The following is a 19,249-nucleotide window of genomic DNA, read 5'->3' on the forward strand; positions in this document are numbered from 1 at the left end:
TGAGAGCAAAGACTCAAAACTTGGGGCTTGTATAACATTGACTTGGTCCTGCTGCCTCTGGCAAATATCATATTGTTGTTCAAAGAATTGATGTTATGTCATATCGTGAGTAGAGTTATAATTTAAACCCGAACTGACAATGCATGAAACCCCTTTTTAGCCAATTTCGCCAACAGTTAGGGGCTGAAAATAACACTTCTCACTTATCATGTCAGCAAGTATAAGTATCTTGTGCATGGGAATATAACCTTTATGGGAAATGCAGAATATTAATCATACAATAATAACATGCAACATCCGTCTTGTGTCTCGGCCTCTATAAACTTGTAAACTCTGACCTCTTATAATACAGTCAAATCATTTATGAATTTTGAGACAATGGGCCCCTGGGCACATCTCCTACATAGGAGGAAGACGAATAAACCCCCTTTTACGCTGCATCTTAAAGCAGGAAATAGTGTGCCGTTATTCTGTCTTGCTGTTCTGTATAAAAGGTGCAATTGCGGAATTCAGAGATGGAGCCCGCCTTTGGGTTGGCAGGGGAGGTAGTAACAGCGCAGAAATGGTGTCTGTGTGAACATGGCAGGGTGGGACGTTTTGATAACGTGTTATGTGTTAAACCCACCGCTGGAGATTTAAAAAGCAGCTGGCAGCATTTAGCAGCTAACTCAGAAAAAGAAGAAGGGCTGCTGAAAATGTCTGCAAATTGGGAAAACAGTAAGATTTAGGAGCTCCTAACCCTCTGAGCAGAGGACAAGATCAGCCCCCATATAACAGAGATAGTAACTGATTGTTATTGGCATGTTACGCCATTGTTATTGTTTAGAAAGCACTGCCAATATGTATGTTAAATGTCACTTTCGAGGCAGATGTTGTGTTACACATCACACCCATCACTCTTCTTTTGCTTCCACTATGCTGGCATGCTGTCTAAAATCAAACGCTGGAGCAGCATGTTGCAGCCCTCGTTTGGTTTTGAGTAAAGATGCAAAGGTGGCGCAAGGAAGGGACTCTGTATAGCAGCTTTGTATCGCGATCTCTGTTAAAAAAGGGCGATAGACTTGTGGTGCTTTTATCTCTTTTATTGTTGTTGTTTGCATGTCTTTGTAATCATTATGCATCTTTTAGGGTCTCATTTTGGTAATTTTGTGTCACTTTCGGTCAGTCTCTTTGTAGTTATTTAGTGTCATGGTTGTTTAGCCTGTTTTTGTAGTTATTTTTGACTCTTTACAGTTCCTTTGCTTGACTTTGTGATCGTTTTCCGCCTCTTTGTGGCACTTTGAGTCTCTTCTCTGACATTATGGGCCACTGGGCTTGTGCTCAGTCGACCAGTTCAGACATAAATCCGTGAGTCAAATCAGGACTATTGTGTTCTGACTTGATAGTTCAGTCCCACGTGATTTTTATCAACTTGATGAAAATAGAATGAATAAAACTTTTTCCCAAGACTTTGCAGCTATGAGCTTCAAAAACAAAGTCTTGTGAGTACTGGTTTGAAAAATAGTTCACCATATGATCCCATTAAGGTTTAACCCCAGGGTTTGACATAATCAGACTCCCATCAATGGCCTATTTGTGCACTTTCTGCCATAAAAGTGTAACGGCAGCCAACATAATAGTACTTTTGAGATGCACACTTTGGAGTTGTCTCAATTAGCTTATTAAATTGAGTTCATCTAGTGACTTTTACACGGTTAGAAAAGGCTTTTCGCCAGCCTAAAAGCAGCAATAAAACTTTTATTTAATATTGTACATAATGTACAAATAAGTGGATCTACAACTTGTGGATGTGCATCATGAAATATTTGTGATTTTCTACAGCACCATTCTGAGATGCCTCAAGCCCCAAAAATGAATCTGACATGATTTACTGAATAAATGTGGAACAGAGTTACTGTCCTTTACCAAATCAACCGGTTCTCTTTTTTTGATATGGACAGGATAATACGGTTAAACTGCCATTGTTCCCTCCAATCCCTTCTATTAATGTAAGACAGTGCAGGCCCATGTTTGATTTAAACAGTGTGTGAGTTTACACTGTAAAATCTGGAAAGTTGATGTAACTTAAAAAATATCTTTGAAACTGCCTTGGAAAAGGAAAAGCAAATATAACTACACATCTTATTTTACCTTAACTTAATGTCTAAATGTTAAGTTTACTTATCATTTGGCTGCATTTACTTAATTTTGTGAAGTTGTTGCAACTTAAAAATGACAAGTTTAATTGTGTTGTTCTTTCAAAGTAAACCAAGTTAGTCTGAGTAAACCTGATCATGAAATATATAATTCTGGCAATGATGTAGGTATGAGATCTGTGAGTTGTGAGTTTTCTAACATGTTAAAGAAAATACAAAAATGACTGACTGATATGCAACCAGCAGAACAGTCAAAAATAAAACTTAGAAAGATTGATTTTATTGAACTCGTTAATTCTAAGTTGCAAAAAACTTTACAAAATTAAGTGCATATAACTGAATTTTAAGTAAACTCAACAATAGACAACTGCAGCAATGAGTCCTAAAACACAGAAATACATTAGCAAATTAGCACCTCTGGTTTCCTTGTCTCAAAGTCGATGTTTTGTTTTTTGTTTTTTTGTTTTTATCAGAAGACTGAAATAAGGTCTGCAGTTAACACAAACAAACCGAAGAGACTTTTAATGGTTTGTTCTATGACATAAAATACATAAGTAAATACCCCACTTGCAAACTTTGAAACTTTTGTGTCTTAAAAAAGATGGTCGCTAACAAGTGGCTAAATGAGACTACAGAATGTCATTACCTTGAACACGACTTTCTAGCATCTTAGCGGAAGCAACTGTAGTGTAGATTGTTTTAGCCTAGCGAAAGCTTTTTACTTCTGGTGATTGCATTTAGGCTTCAGAAATTGCCCTTCTAAAAAAAAAGCTTGACCAAATTAAGATGGTTAAGTTGGTTTAGCACCTTGTTTGACCAGTTTAGGGTATGTTTTGGCATCATTTTTGATGGTTTCGCTGGTTATACCAGCTTGTGATGGTCACTTGAGCTGGTTTATCCATTGAAGTTCCTGCTGTAAAATTAAAACCAAATCCATGTCCTTTTGAGAAGTTGTTGCAACTTAAAAATGACAAGTTTAATTAAATTAATCTTTCTAATGTTTAGCAACTCATGAAACCAAGTTTACCGTTTACTGCGCCTTATTCTTTTGCTTGCAAACCAGTCAATCGTATCTGTATTTTCTTATAAATGTTTACAAAACAGAACTTGCAGATCTCCTAACCTCATCATCGACAAAATGGTCTTTGTTATGATCAAGTTAAGTCAGACTGACTTGGTTTACTGAAGTTGCTAATATTTAGAAAGAACAAGGTGATTTCACATGTCATTTTTAAGTTGCAACAACTTCACAAATTAAGTAAGCAATATAACAAAATCATGAATAAACCTAACACTTAGATATGAAGGAAACATAAATTAAGATTTATAGTAGGCGTAGACCAATATTGTTTTATTGTTTTTTGTTAATGAGACCAGTAATCAATATTTGGAACTGATATGCGTTTACAATAAAAATGAAAACCTTCCTATCAATATTTAGAATCTGGAATATAACAAACAATGCAAAAGGAATCGATACATCAAACGTTCATTTTTACAGCAAATCCCTAGCAAGTCTTTTTTTTTATAAAGTCAGGTGAAAATTAAATTAGCTCCCTGGGGTTTTACAAAGTAAAACACATAATTTGCCCTTTGTAAATTAAAAAATCGTATCAGTGATCATTGAAACAAAAATGCTGATACAGATATTCGGCAAAATGCCAAATAATTGGCCAGGTCGAATATCTCTGGACCCCTAATTTATGGTTAGATTTACTCTCCTTTTTCAAAGCAATCTGTGTCCAAGATTAATGTAGGTAAAATCACCTTCTCAGATTTTACTGAGTAGGCTACTCAGTACTTGACAATTCGATATAAAGTAAACATAAAATTAAGATAAGTAGTCATATTTACTTGCAGTTTCCAAGGCAATGGGTTAACTAGATTTTTTTTTTTAAAATAAAATCAACTTGTCAGATTTTACAGTGTAGATGCTCTTTACAGGAAACAGTGACCTGACGCCCCCAGTTGACCAAATTAGTGCATCCTGGCTGCGTAATTGCGATCGAGCGTGCTGTCAACTGAAAACAACAACACACACTCTCCCTTTAACGGGTTTAACGGGACTTTTGAGGCCACAGCTCTCTCTCTCTCTCTCTCTCTCTCTCTCTCTCTCTCTCGCTCTCTCTCTCTCTTTGTGGGATGCTCGGGCTCACTGGATGGATGAGCCCTCGCGTCGGAGTCACCACCATTACATCATCTATTCCCACACACCCGAGCAGCAAATGAGAGCTTTTTAACATTAAACCCGGGATCCCGATCGTTTCGCACCGCGCGGCAGCAGACGCCCCGCTCTCCATCGCCGGACACACCGGGGGCAATAAAAACACATCAGCGATGTTTGCGGGGGTGATGGCGTTTCAATGAGCGGGGAGGAGAGGAGGGGGGAGAGGAGGAAAGACGTGCACCGTCATCAGCATCTGTCCGCCAGCTCCCTTTGTGTTCACCGGAGAATGTGAATGGCGAAAGATGACATGGCAGAGGTAGATTTGGCATCAAACGGAGCGGAACCCCCCGGCGAGGCCTCCTCGGCGTTTCCCTACGAGGAGTACGAGTGCAAAATCTGCTATAATTATTTCGACCTTGACCGGCGGGCTCCTAAGATCCTAGAGTGCCTGCACACGTTTTGCGAGGAGTGCCTGAACACGCTCCATCTCCGGGAGGAGCGGCCATGGCGCATCAGCTGCCCCGTCTGTCGCCACCGGACTCCGGTGCCGGATTATCGGATACAAAACCTGCCCAACAACACCAAGGTGACGGAGGATTTTCCGCTCTATATCGACTCGGACCCCCTGCCTCAGGACGCTTTGCCGCCGTACCCTCCACCGCTGCATCCAGCGCTCGTCGCCCTGCGCCGGGAGGAGGCGTCGGGGACGTCCAGCGTCAGCCAGGCGACCCCGTCCACCACCGTGTCCACCGCCACAACCCTCTCCCAGGACTCGGTGCGCTACGACAGCTGTCAGAGCTGCAAGCGAGTGGCGCTGACCACGGGCTGCGTGTGCGTGATCTTCTCCTTTCTGTCCATGCTGGTGTTGCTGTTCATGGGCCTGATCTTTGTGCACAGTCACAGCATTCCTCCCTCGCCGGCGGGACCCATTTGCTTGTCGGTAGCCAGCATCCTGGCCATGTTCTCGGTGGTCGTCACATGGCTCATCTGCTGGCTCAAATACAGACCGGATCATGAGACAGGCCGCTCATCCGCCACCAGTAACTCCAGGAGAAACGCCTGATTGGGCTGTGGATGGACATGATGTACTGTGGCTGTGTGATCATGTACATAATACTGGCAACTCCTGCTCCCTTTACTGTTTTTTCTAGGAGGAAATCTCGCCCAAAATGGCCTTTTATCAGTATAGCAAACACCTAAAGGCCTTCATGTTGTTTGGAGCAATAGGCCGACATGATCCTTGATTTTCCTTAAGTTGTGCACTTGAACTGACAGTTAGGCCCAGCTGATGGGCGTCCTGATGAGTGAACTTGACTCCTGGTGTTGGTCGGTTGGTTTGATGAATGTGAAGTGCTTATTTCCAGGGTTTGATCCCCTCCGCACCCCCTCTTGCTAAATTATATTTATATCCCACTAAGCCACTCACTGTATGATAACTGTCCATGATGATCCACTCTTATATCTCAAACCACTGTTGTATTGTACAGATATTTGGCAAATGTTCACATTTGAGTTTCCAGGTGAAGGTTTTGGAGTTTTAAGGAGGCTCATATGTTCATGCGGGATACTTCCAAAAGGTTGTGTCCACAATCCAAACTGTAAATAGTCCACAGAGAGGTGGTGAGTGGTACCTGATAGGTGTGATCAGACCTTCCTAACCCTTGTGCTTTAACTTATCCTCCAGGATGGCACCTTTTTTTCCTTTGCCACTATGAAAACTGCACCTCTTCCAGGTTTATTGAAGGGATTCAAAGCTTGTGATTTTGACCCTGTGTTTGGCTACTTTTGCATGTTAGTGCTCCTGAAAGGTCAGAGCTTGTTTTATTTAATAGAAGGGACATTGCGTCCCCTGACTCGTGTGCCTCACCTTGTTGCTGAAGTAAAACTTCACTGTAATCATCATCAAAATCATGCAAGGGGCTCTCGCCACAGACAGCATCCAGCTGAGGTGTCGGCAGGGATTTCCTCTTTCTGTCACATCATTTACACACAAAAAACAGGGTTTTCCAACATTGAGCCGCCTCCAAATCTGGCACCTTTTTATACTTATGAAAAATGTCTCTGCATAGGGCTTTGAAGAAAGGTCAGGTTACACACCTGTTAGTGTTAAACAGGTATAATTCAGGCTAAAATCCACCTTCGTCTTTAAGATAACTCACTGTAAAATTCAAGAATTTGTTTTAACTTAAAAAAGAAAAAAAAAGTAGTTTCTGGGCTGCCTTAAAATTTTAAGTTGACTGTATTTTATAATTGGGGTAATTTTTTAACAATACAACTTGTCCTTGCAAATTCAGTCAACTTAAAAAAAGGTAGCCTGGACACTATTTTTTAAGTGAAAGCAAATAATTTTTACAGTGCTCCTTCTTTCAAAGCCACATGTGAGAATCTATCAGTTTCTTGTCTGGGTCAGACATGATGAACAACTTGTAAAAGGATATATTTGGTGTCACTTGGGTTCCTCTGAGATCATCAGGAATCATAATTACCTCATGAGCTGCGCTGTAAAAATCGACCATTTGTTTTAACTTGAAAAAGTTAGTGTCCAGGCTCCCTAAAATTTTGAAGTTGATTGAATTTCAGAAAACAAGTTGGATTGTTACAAAACCACCTTGACTTGTGTTCTCAAATTCAGTCAACTTAAAACCTGAAGACAGACCGAAAACTTTATTTTTACACTGTGTGGCTGTAAAAATAAACTGTTTCAACTTAAAAAACTGAGTGTTTAGGCTTCCTTCATTTTTTAAGTTGACTGAATTTGAGAACACAAGTTGAATCATTACAAAATGACCTCAACTTGTGTTTTCAAATTCAGTAAACTTAAAAGTTTAAGGCAGTCTGGACACCCAATGTTTTCAAGTAAAAACAATGTATTTCTAAACGGTGCTGAGATTAGAAAGAGGCATTTAAATATGATGAAAACAACACAGTATGTTTGTTTATTTCAGTGCCTGCACTAAAATAATACAAATATTTAACTATCTTATACTAAAACTTAGTAGCATTCAGATTACATGCATTTAGCCCTCAGAAATACATTGTGTTTCTGTATCAAAACAGGACTAACTTTTTTGAGTGAAATAGGCTTCAGACAACACATCATAATCCAAAAAAAAAATAAAACTGAAAGGCCTGTGGTGGGCAAACTTCCTGTAATAATCATTACTGTGAACCGTCGGTCAATTCTGTGTATGTAATCATAATTTATTTATTATTCCTTAATATGGCAAGGAAGTGATACCTTATTTGTGGTGCAGTGTAAAAACCCTTATATTGACAAATGTGCAATGATCCATGGAACATGCGAGTTTACAATCCTGTGTCATGTTCTGGCTCCCTGACCTTCCTGTCAGCATTTAAATTTGGAGATGATTCGGACACCAAAGTGGTTTAAGCACTTGTTGCCCTTGCACACTCATGGCATCCCTACCTCACTGCATGAGGGAAAAAGGGCAAAAAAACCCCCAATTCATATGATTCTGAAAGTCCTAAATCTGTTGCTTGCTTCAATCATCCCGCTCAACCTTTTCCCAACTCTTAGATGATGCACTTTCACCCTCTTATTTGACACAAGTAACGGGGTTTGTTAAATGTATTGTATTTATTTCAGAGGACCTAGAAAATGTCGTCGGTTTTTATGAGAATCCGTGGTTGTTGTTCAAACGTATTTGCACAGAGAAATGTTCTTTATGTGCTGTTTTACATACATAAACACATTTCAGTAATAAAGGAAACATGAATACCCATTCCAATCATTCTTTGTCTTGGAGCAGCTGATGGAAAAGCCTGTTACCAAGGCTGTATTTTAACATGCTTGGTCTTACATAATGACTGGTTATAAACACAAGTGGATCACATGTCTGTGCAAGTAAAACACATTGTGATTAAATAGGAATCACATGTTAAATATAACCAGTGTGTTAGTGCTGGTGTTTGTCACAGTTGCAGGATAATCTACTGTGCATCAAATGTGCCCCCTACTGGTAGACAAAGAATACTACATGTTATTTAAAAACGAGTGAAAACCCACCCTTTTGATTGCATTTCTCATGTAGGTCCAGTTGTGTAAACTCTTGGTGGCTAAAACTTGATTAAAAGTAAATACATTTTTCAATATGTTAATATCCCCGACTGAGATTTTCACATGTTTACCTGTTCATACAAGGCTCCCTTTTTAGTTCATATAAATTAAGCTATTCATAATAAACATCCCCCTCCCTCATACACAAACAGAATAGATAAAAACCAATGTTGACCAATCACCATCTAATTACAGGTTACTATTTGGGACATACTGTACACATCAAGCAGAAGTTTCATGGCTCATAAATTCAAGCTGTCACACGCAGACTGCGGCTGCCTCCTTTGGTTCATGTTTTCAGCGCCATGTAAACAACTCTCTGATCACTGATTGGACAGATCAGTTGCAGCAGCGCAACACTAAAGCCTATTGTATCGGAGCCCGGTCGTATTTTTCAATGCACAGTTACACCGATTATGGCGGAAAATAGTTTGAGGCATGTTCACAAATTAGCCATGACAACAAACAAAAGCAGACGACATGTTTTTCTAAAGGACGCCGGGCTAATGAATTTTAATGGCTTTAATTAGGTGTTAAGGAGATATTTTTGACCTATATACATTTCTATATTGTCCACGCGCTACATAGCGAGACATTGTGCATTGCACACAAAACATAGACTACTAACTTGTGTTTCCTTTGTTTCCGTATAGTCCATGTCATAAACTACTAAATATATATAAATATATACATTGTCTTTACTACAGCATTGACACATCGTACTTATTCAGTTTTGACTGTTAAAACTTTTGGCTACTCAATGAAACACTCAGCAAAACTGCATTTAAAGTGCGTACAGTAAGTTATGATTGTATAATAAATACATGTTAGTATTTTAAAAAGATATAACCGATATGATATAGGAATATAAATAGTAGGGGGATGTCAGTGTAGCATGCAGTTTTGGGTTAGAGGTACTTTACTTGTCCACCACGGCATTATAGACTACACTGCATTTCAGGAGAAAACATGTACTGTCTTTACTATGTTTATTCGACTGCTGTAGTTTGTGTTTTGCCTATTACACATGTAACGTGATGACTTTATAAACTATTGTTATAGATTAAATAGTACAGCAGTATATAAAGTTGTTAAAATTAGGCCCAGATTGATAAATCTGTAATAATCTTATAAAATATATAATATTCCAATAACAGCCATGGGCCTAAAATTAACTCTTTGATTCGGGGCATTTTTAACTAATATAGCCTACTTAAGATTTTGATATTTAATGTAGCCTGCATTTTACTCCTAATTCTTGGCCTAATTAAAGTTTTGATGCAGGACTGTAATGGTTTTTATTTTATTTTTATTTTTACTAAAATATTCAAATAGCTTGGATCTAAACTGAATTAACTTGAAAATAAGATAAAAAGTCATGTTTTTACCATTGCACATACACATTTCAAATTCTTCAGCACAATGACGTCACTGCCATGGTCTATTAGATAATTGGCCATTTAAAAGCCAAGAAAATATACAATAGCCTTATTTATAGACCACTTTGAAATCTCCTCTTTGTCGACCCTCTTTAAGTCATTTTAGAAATAATTATATAATTATTTAATTGACATAGCCCCCCCATCTTTTTTTTTAGCTCCCTATCGTTGCTGAATTATTACCGTAATATGGTGCAATGGAATCTAATTGATTTGACAAATGTGTGTTTGTGAATGCCCTCCGCGCGGAGCATGTGATGCAACTAATTTATTTCTCATCAAGCGAGATTTCTGACTTTGAATTTCATCCCCCGGTAATGGATTGGACACGGAGATTCAGTGTCGCGTTTAAAGAAAGGGCCGAGGTATGCATCATGGCTTTCTCTGTTTTCCATTTGCCTTCTCTGTTTCTCCCTCTCTCTCTTTTGGCAGTAATATCCAATTTCAATAAGATCACTGACACTCCCAAATCGTCACGTTCGTCATCGTTAAGACCGATGGTTTCTTGCTTTGGGAAATAAGTCCATATGCAAAACAAATATTAAATTATATTATTTATACTGCCTGATAGTTCATCCTTTACTCTGATACTCAAACTGCTGAAAACATTTGCTCACTTTCAGGTCCACGTGGTCAACAGTGGCCTGTTCATTAATGTGCGTAAAGCCCATAATAACCGCTGATTTGGTGATAATTTGGCACTCAAATAATTATCACCTGCAATATAGCAATCAAGACATTCTTCAAAGCTCATCTGGTTTATTACAAATGTAAAATCAGTCAGAAACAAACTTACATTTCCCCTCTCCTTGAAGCCACGTTATGACAACTGTTGGGACTCATTCGTGATAATAATCCTCTGCCTGAGGATAATGACATCCCTCCTATGCAGGTGAAAGACCCCCCGTTAGCCCTGCTTATTTTAAACTCAGCATCCGCCCCATTGTTCATGTGCGTTTTTGACAGCAAAGTCAACATTTGAAGTGCGTTTTTCTCCCAACTAAAAGAGGCGAATGTTAATTGAAACCTACTTAGCCTGTGGGATATCTCTTCCCTACGTAAATTAAGGTGAATGACATGAGGGACTCCGGTGGGGACCCCCGATGGGCCCCTGTTATTGCTCCATAGCCTAGGTGAGTGGGGTGAGACATGAAAGGGCTGATCAGGTGCTAGGGGGCTTTTTAGATTTAGTTTTGCACGAGTCACACAAAGGTTTCAGGGCTTTAATTTCAAGCGTTGAACAGGCAGAAACATTCCCAAAACCGGAGTATTTTTCCACGTGTCTGTGGGTTTATAATGTATTGATCATGAATAGATATTTACAGATTTGCTTTATACTTTACCTTAGATATCTGAAAAAACACCTGTTCCGTGTTGGCAAAGGTCGACCACCATGTGTCCAAAATCAAGATAATGAATGGATCAAATCTGTATTTACTTTAACATCCTCTTTTCGTGCACCGGCGTAAAGGATCAACTTTGGTGCTAAAATAGTGAGGACGCAGTCGCCTGTCTTTAGATGATGGACAGTGAAGTAAAACAAGCTTTTGTCTAATCTCGGAGCTCAGGAGCGGAACCTTTGCTTCAGTGATTGATTAGGGACTAAAGGATGCCGTGACCCAAGTTACTCAGCGCTTAAAAAGCGAGAGAACTTTAACAACTCCTCGCTCCTCCATTCTTTTTTTGCTTTGGGTGGTAACAATATCGATTATTAGACATTTGGGGATGGAAATACACCCACTCCTCTATAGTGGCACAGAGCTCTAGACTGGCTTTACGGCCGCCCTGGCGTCGTATCCTGCTGTGGCGCACGTCCCCCTTCAGACTGTTTCTCGGCTGGCTGGTGCTCGGTCTGAAAACCACAATAAATTCCTTGAGGTGCACACACTTTAGCACCATTTGTGTCATATGTGAGGCCACGGGGTGGAAACAAATTAGGGGTCGTGTGCGATGGCATGCATTAAACGGTTTGCAGATGAAATTACGCACGGATTGGTGACAAGATAAGCAATGTAGAGGAATCTGTGATTTTATCTTCGCACCAGTTGTGTTTAAAGAAAAAGGCACCAGTTTGAGTTTCACCTCATTTGGTTAATGTATTGCGGAGTCCAGGTTTGGCTTGGGTTTTAATATCTACATTTAAGAGCTGAGATGAAGCAAAATTCAGCAAACTATAGTCGAAAAGAAGAAAATGACAAGAACATTGAGCTGTGTGCGTATACAATGTCATGTATGTAAAATAAACTAACAAAATATGAAGAGCTTGACAGTCAATATTGAATTTGGTGCAGAAAACGTGAATGACAGTTTTGTTGCCAAATCATATATGTGATTCAAGCAATAGATTTATAGTTGTCATTTGTCAATAATGTAAAATATAATGCGACATGTTTGTTGGGATATTCTTGCGTGTTTTTTTCTATATTTTTCTAATACTATTATGCTTTTCTTATTAGGCTTATACTCTCGGACTGTGCTTCCTAATTTTGTCCAGCTCATTAACACACATAAAGACGCAATATGTCACAAGCAAAAGTTTTAGAACTGTATTTATTGTCTGTTGAATTGCATTACACTGTTGAATTTGTGGTGCATGCCAACAGCCCTTGTAGTTAACTTGACTTCATATATACTAATCATATATTTTATCATAAGACTTTATTAACCCCTCACCGGGGAAATTCACTTGTTACAGCAACTTATAGATAGAACAGGGGTTGAATCAAAATAAGCATGGCAAAAAAATGCAATACACAAAGAATGATAGAAAAATAAAACAAAAGTATTAGACTGTCCCGTATACCAGTGTTACCTATGAGGATAGATTGCACAGGATAATTGCGCTCAGAAAACTGTAGTACACACATAGTGTAATATTCTACACATGAAATGAAAATAAATATAATTGCACATAGGAATGAAAAATGCTTAGGAAGAAAAATGAAAATTGCATGAAATAATTACACAGTGCAAATGTAAGAAAAAATGTAAACCAGTAACAACCAGTGGGTTATCCGGGACAGGGTCGCACACACACACACACACACACACACTGGGATGAAAGATGGAAAGACTGGAATGGAATGAAATAAGTACAATACAATATATCCCTGAGATTTGTGGTGCATATCTGTATTTTTATCTTATGAAATTTACTAGAAAAAGGTCAAATCTGTGCAAAACAGCTACATGTAGTGATTCTGCTGTGGCTTTAGGTTTTGTGAAGTGACGCCTCCGTCCCGTCCGAGGAGATCTGTGACAGCGTCTCTGATTGGACGAAAGTTTTCAGCCTCAGCCAATCGTCGCGCCTCGCTTCGTGCCCAGTGCACCCTCTTGACCAATCACAGCCGGGAGCGCTGAGGGGCAGAGAGAAGAGCTCCACTACTTTTGACTGTCTCCTCTCACTTTGAACCGGTGTCAACAAACAACAACAACAACAATACCTCCGTCCTAGCCTCACCGCCTCGGCCAAGAGGTCAAAAAACCGGCGAATAAAACCGAGGAGACTTAGAAATTAACACTTGATAACATCCAAATATTCAATTTTCTTCTTTATTGCCGTCACGTTTGAGTCCTCAGAGGGTAGTGGCTCGCGGGACGCTGGCTGCAGCTCGGGTGCGGCTAACCGAGGCTAGCCGAGGCTAACCTCCCAGGGAGCTTTAAGAGGCAAAAACGCGTTTTTAAACGTCGACCTTCTGCTGCAAACTCGGTGTTGGAGCAGCAGCCTCCCCGTCAGGAGGAGGTATCAGCAGGCACTGGGGTGTTGGAGGTATGACTGCGTTGGCGGGGTCAATACCCAGGATGATGCGACCCACGCTGGCTCAGAACTACCCCCGCAGCGGCTTCCCACTGGAAGGTAAAGCACCAGCGCGTTGATATGTACCTTTAAGTGCTAGTAGGTCAAAAAATAGTGTTGTTTTTATGTAGCCACCGACCTTCTCCGTCAGCATTGTCAAAAAAAACTCGGTATTGAAACACACATTTTGCACAGTTATGGCCCCTTAAGTCTTGCAGTACTAAATCTTACAGAAGCGAAAGTTATATATTTCGTATGAATTATTTTATCGCTACTTTTGTAGCATATTTTACAGTTTTCTCTCACATATTTCTGGTATCATTTTACAAACTGTTTTGCAGACCGCATGAAATGTTTAGACTATTAACATTTTGTAAACCGGAAAAAAAGTTTTAATAATTTAACAAATAATACCCTAGAAGTTTTTGCATAAAATGTTTACATTTGGAGCAATTAAATAAAAGTGCTCCCTTGTTTTGGAATATCTTTTACATTGGTGTTATTCGGGTACTTTTGAGTTCAGTTAAAACTTGGTGCATGTTGCGCAGCCCAGATCACTTTTTTTCTGATAAGTTCCTCTCATATTTTGATGAAATAGTGTCCACCCCGTTGGGTCAAGGCCGTGTGAACCAGCTCGGAGGAGTTTTCATAAATGGCAGACCTTTGCCCAACCATATCCGACATAAAATCGTGGAGATGGCCCACCACGGCATCAGGCCGTGTGTCATCTCCCGACAGCTCCGGGTCTCTCACGGCTGCGTGTCCAAAATCCTGTGCCGGTACCAGGAGACGGGCTCAATCAGACCTGGGGCCATCGGTGGCAGCAAACCCAAGGTATGTAGCAGAGGAAACACTCCAGATGCTCCTCTACCAATATTTGAAAAACTGTATTGTATTTAAATTTTGACATGTAGGCAAGATTCATACATCAAATGTTTAACAAAAAAAATATCAGCGTGTTGATTTTGAAGTTATAAAGGCAATGTATGCATTGTGCCCCAAGGGCCACAATAAAGTGAATAAACTCTGCGACTTTTCTGACCTTTTGAAGCAGGGCACAACGCCGGACGTAGAGAAGAGAATAGAAGAATACAAGCGGGAAAACCCGGGTATGTTTAGCTGGGAGATTCGGGATAAATTACTGAAGGATGGGATATGTGACCGCAACAACGTTCCTTCAGGTAAAAAGGGCAGACATGAATAAATGTACACATTATTATTATTATTTATTATTATTATTATTATTATTATATTATTATTATTATTATTATTGTTGTTGTTATGGGTGATATTATTTATATTTCGTGTTTACATTATATTAATTTTACTTCGACCACAACAGGTTATCGCAATTATTTTTGTTAATACAAAAAAAAAAAAACAATACATCTTTACTTCTTCCAATGTTTTGTTTCTTAGATAACACTTTTATAACGCTTTTTCATTTCAAATTAATTGCCTAAAGTTTATCCTAATGTTGTGCCAAGTTAAATTTTTTATTATTTTTCCCTCTAAATACTGCTTCGAATTTTTACTTTTGTAATTTCCATTTTTCCACGAACTTTTGCAGTGAGCTCCATCAGTCGCACCATGCGGAGTAAGTTCGGAGGAAAAGGCGACGAAGAGGAGGATGAGGAGGAAATTGAGAGGAAAGAGTTGGAGGAGAGCGACCGGAGGGCCAAACACAGCATCGAAGGCATCTTAGGAGACAGATGTAAGTGAACTGCTCGAGTTTATTGCGGCTGATGCAGAAGAAAAAGTTGCCTGTTATCGTTTTTATATCAGCGAGCACACACACATTAGAGCGCAGTGGAATCATGTTTGATCAGATATCGTCTCAGTGAGTCCATATGGGAGGATATTTACTTTAATTTGTATTTATTTAAATGCTAAACTGCCTATTTACTTTGGAAATATTAGTGTAATGAAAAGGGGAAAAAAACTTAACAGGTTATTTATGTATTCGCTAACTGGGGTAAAAATCCAGTGAAATTAAATTACAGAGGAAATTTTGCATTTTGCAGGGTAATCTGTGAAACACTATATTGAGTCTCCACACCTCCAACCTGTTGATGATGTAGAAGAGAATGGTTTTATTTCGTCGTATATAACGAGCCTTTCTGTGGAGTTTTAGCACGCTGTAAAGTTGTTGCATGGGGGTGGAGAGTGTGTGTCGTCCTTTGTTGGGAATTCTTTATCGACCATATCTCTCCGGCTAATGCTTTTCTTTTTCCCATGAGGCCATACCGTAAATCAAACAGCAGGTGATGGGCTCTGTGCGGGAAACGAGTGTGTGCGCGCAGTGCAGCTGTGTGTGTGTGTGTTTGTGTGTGTTCAGCTGGGTTTAAAAGCAGCGTTTATGGATGAATCTATGTTGCAGTAAGATTGATACTGTATGACAAATTACAAACACAAGCAGTCCAAAGCATTATAAATTAACACATTATATTTAAGCATATAGCGCCTCAATAATTTATGAAATAACCTGCTTGATGTACTGTGTGTTTATGGTTTGGCTATAAGGCTATTTTATGCAGCAAATTAATTTTTTTTAGTGTTTTCAACTTTAGCGTCCACTGTAAAAAGTAACCATTGCAACAAGCTATACAGTCTCACAAATAATAATAATAATAATAATAATAATAATAATAATAATAATAATAATAATAATAATAATTTTTATCTAAAAGGTTTAAAAATAATCCAAATGTTTAGAGGACCTTTTCACTGCAATTTAAATTGTTTTCTTGTGGATTTCAACGAGATGAAATAGTTTCACCAAACTATGTTTTTAACAGTCATTTGCATAGGAAACGTGGATTTATTCCATCAGAAAGTTTATTCCTAAGGAAAAATATACTATTCCTTGTAACAAAGACCCCTTTAAATGTGGTCATTTTACAATGAATGCTTCTATCAAGTTTTGGTCAAATCTCGTGAAGGCTATACAATTATTGGAAGAGTTACAAGCCAAGAAATAAAACATGTTTTCTTCATTTCAGTCATCATAGTTTCACAGACAGTAGCCTTATTGGAGATTTGAAAGCGGTTTGGGGCTTTAGGCCTTTTTAGCTTTTTCTCAGTGTCATTACTTTACTTTTTGCCTTCATCATGTGAGTGGAAATTCGTCATGTTTAATTTCTCTTGTGAATAATAGTCGTCTTGCTGGTGACTTTGGGTGTTTGTAGCAGCCAAACTGTGCTGTGCTTGTCATCCTTTACTCGATTAAATGAATTTAAGTATTTTTTTTTCTTTTCACTGTGGAAAAGTTAATTATACTTTTCAGTGGCGCGTGGCAGCTACATTGAAAAGGGGGGCAGGGTAATTCCGGAGAAAAACAGTAGAGGTGATGAAAGTTGTGAGAATTTATCCCAAGTCTGACTTTAAAGCTGGTGGTGTCGTAGGAAAAGTTTAGAAATGCGGTCTGAATATGTCATATTAACCACTTAAAAAGCTGAATTCACCGAAAAGATCTAATCTCTCACCGTCTACCTCAAGCAACAGATATTAAAAGCCCCCAAAATAAGTTGCTCAGTTACATTTTTCTTTCTTACATCAGTTTAAACAGCAAAGTGTCAACATGTAGTCACCATTGAGCACCTTCTTCTTCACTGCATCAGTAAAACAGGGGAGGAGAGATAAAGGACACCGAGGAGACAAAATGTCCCCCAGATGAGTTGATCAAACATTTGTTCAACGGTTTCCAACTCCTCACAAAGACACGCCTCGCGCGCACAACGGGACGCTCAAGGATGAACTTGGGAGACAAAGGCGCGAGAGTCTATTTGGGGCTCACGCTTGGGCTGCGCGCGGACAAAAGGCCAGTCTTGGAAACAGCTTTGCGCCGCGGCTAAAGAAGAAGAAGGCAACCTGTTTATAATTCAGTCAGAGAGAAAAAGGCTCCTCCACAGAAAAAGCCCCGACAAAACACACTATGAGGCCGCAATGAAGGATGAATTATTCAGGGAGCGCTCCGGCACGGTTTAGAGGGCCCGTTCACCGAGGGAAAATGGCCGTTTTCACCTACAAAATGTTTCCTTTTGGGGTCGACTGCCATTCAGAATGACAATTGAGGCCTCTGAAATCCACTCACGTATAGCTTAGGGATGCGTGCTCGCACCCCAAACCTGCGCGGCTGCACGTGTGCGCGCACATATAGGCATTTAACTCTTTACCTTGATTAAAAACCAGCGATTTTTAAAGTTAAAAAAAATGTGCGTGCTTGCCAAGACTGCACATTTGAAAAAAAAAAAAACCAAAAAAAAAAAAAAAAAACAAAACAAGTCAGTGTTTTAGGTCGCCAACACAAACTTTAATTTATACTCTGCGTTGTCTTTATATATAATTTCTTTTATTTCTGACGTCAGAAAACTTTTCATAACTTTCTCGCTGCCCTATGATGTCAGAGCTTTAAAATAGAAAAAGCAACATTCAGCATCTTTTGATGAAGCCTAATTGCTTGCCATAATATCCAGACTGTAAGTGGCTAACGAAATAAAAGTGTCCTTCTCCTCTCCGCCTCAAAGGATGATGCTAATAATACCACGCCGCCTGTAACTCGTGAGCTATTATTGATTCTTTGATGAAGCCCGGCCTTGCCCCCGCGAACATTAATAATGTCCTCTAAATGATGTCGATATTGTGCTATGTCACATTTAATGACGGAGGGAGTGTATTAAAGAGAGGGTTTCGGTGAATGGGGACCAATGTTCTCCCCGGAGAGCCCCGGTCTGGCCCGGAGCGCAGCTTCACAAGGGGGCCCCCGCCACCCGTCCTGCGCTGCAGCGCATAGCTCCGAAATCTTCACTCCCTCCCCTCCCCTCCTCCTCCCCCTCCTTCTTCTTCTTCACCACTTGCTCCCCAAATCTCTTCAAGCAGATTAAATCGACTCTTTTATTTCATCCCACTTTCATCTGGAGAGCAACACCGCCCCTCTCCCTCTGTTTCCTCCTCTCTGTCTCCGTGTTTCTCTCAGCCTGCGGCGCACAGCTCGGTTCATATCTGGCTCCATCCTCCGGAGCGCACAAAGGAAAGTCAGTCCGCGTCCGTAAAGTTTCTAATTAAGTTCTTTAATAATCTTTCGCGGTTTTATTGTAAACATATTTAGTTTAGTTTTTCATTTTCAAAACGTCTTGCCTGATGGATTGCAGCGGCACCATCAGATCGTTCTTTTATTTGAATATTTCTATTTTGTTAATGTGACCACCTCTTTTTCCTATATTTGTTGTAACTTTGTAATGTAATAATATATCCTGAGTTAATCTATAAACAAATGATATAACACCAGTGCATTTTATACCGTATAATAATTAACATAGGTGTAGACTTTGGGAGGTATACAGTGACACCCCCCCCCACCCCCCCCCCCCCCCCCCCCCCTCAATATTTAAAACATTTCCCCTCCAATTAAAAAAAAAACACAAAACAACTGTAGCAGCAGACATTTGTTTTGACAAAATCAGACATCTCTCCAACATAAATTGGTGCGTAAAACCTAACCAGAATACAGGAAATTAGGTGTGTGATGCTCAAGATTTTCTTGCAGAGAACCCCCCAAAACCTCCTGTTTCATTAATGCCCCCTTCAATAAAACCATGAAAGTAGCAAAGGACTTTTATTTTGACAAAATTCAAG

At 39.6% G+C, this 19,249-nt stretch overlaps 2 protein-coding genes across 4 annotated transcripts in view; both read left to right on the forward strand.

Annotated features, from left to right (window-relative positions):
* The first annotated feature begins 4,004 nt into the window (after nt 1–4,004).
* LOC121943556 (E3 ubiquitin-protein ligase rnf152-B) lies at nt 4,005–6,515 on the forward strand. The gene has a single exon (XM_042487100.1). The coding sequence runs from the start codon at nt 4,595–4,597 to the stop codon at nt 5,363–5,365; it is 771 nt and encodes a 256-aa protein (XP_042343034.1). The 5' UTR covers nt 4,005–4,594; the 3' UTR covers nt 5,366–6,515.
* Nucleotides 6,516–13,248: 6,733 nt separating this feature from the next.
* The window catches only part of pax3b (paired box 3b), a 32,007-nt gene continuing 26,006 nt past the window's right edge, over nt 13,249–19,249 (forward strand). For 2 of the 3 annotated variants that reach the window (XM_042486874.1, XM_042486873.1), the window contains exons 1-4: nt 13,249–13,675; nt 14,214–14,449; nt 14,667–14,796; nt 15,186–15,329. In XM_042486874.1, coding sequence (XP_042342808.1) covers nt 13,591–13,675; nt 14,214–14,449; nt 14,667–14,796; nt 15,186–15,329 — 595 coding nt within the window. In that variant the 5' untranslated portion in view covers nt 13,249–13,590. The remainder of the gene's footprint in view (nt 13,676–14,213; nt 14,450–14,666; nt 14,797–15,185; nt 15,330–19,249) is intronic. The other variant, XM_042486875.1, reaches the window with a different exon arrangement.

Source organism: Plectropomus leopardus, chromosome 5 (assembly GCF_008729295.1).
Source record: "Plectropomus leopardus isolate mb chromosome 5, YSFRI_Pleo_2.0, whole genome shotgun sequence".
In the NCBI taxonomy this organism is placed as follows: domain Eukaryota; kingdom Metazoa; phylum Chordata; class Actinopteri; order Perciformes; family Serranidae; genus Plectropomus; species Plectropomus leopardus.

Bases quoted from the DNA above. Each gene is read 5' to 3' on its own strand.
- LOC121943556 (XM_042487100.1), top strand. From the start codon at position 4,595: ATGGCGAAAGATGACATGGCAGAGGTAGATTTGGCATCAAACGGAGCG.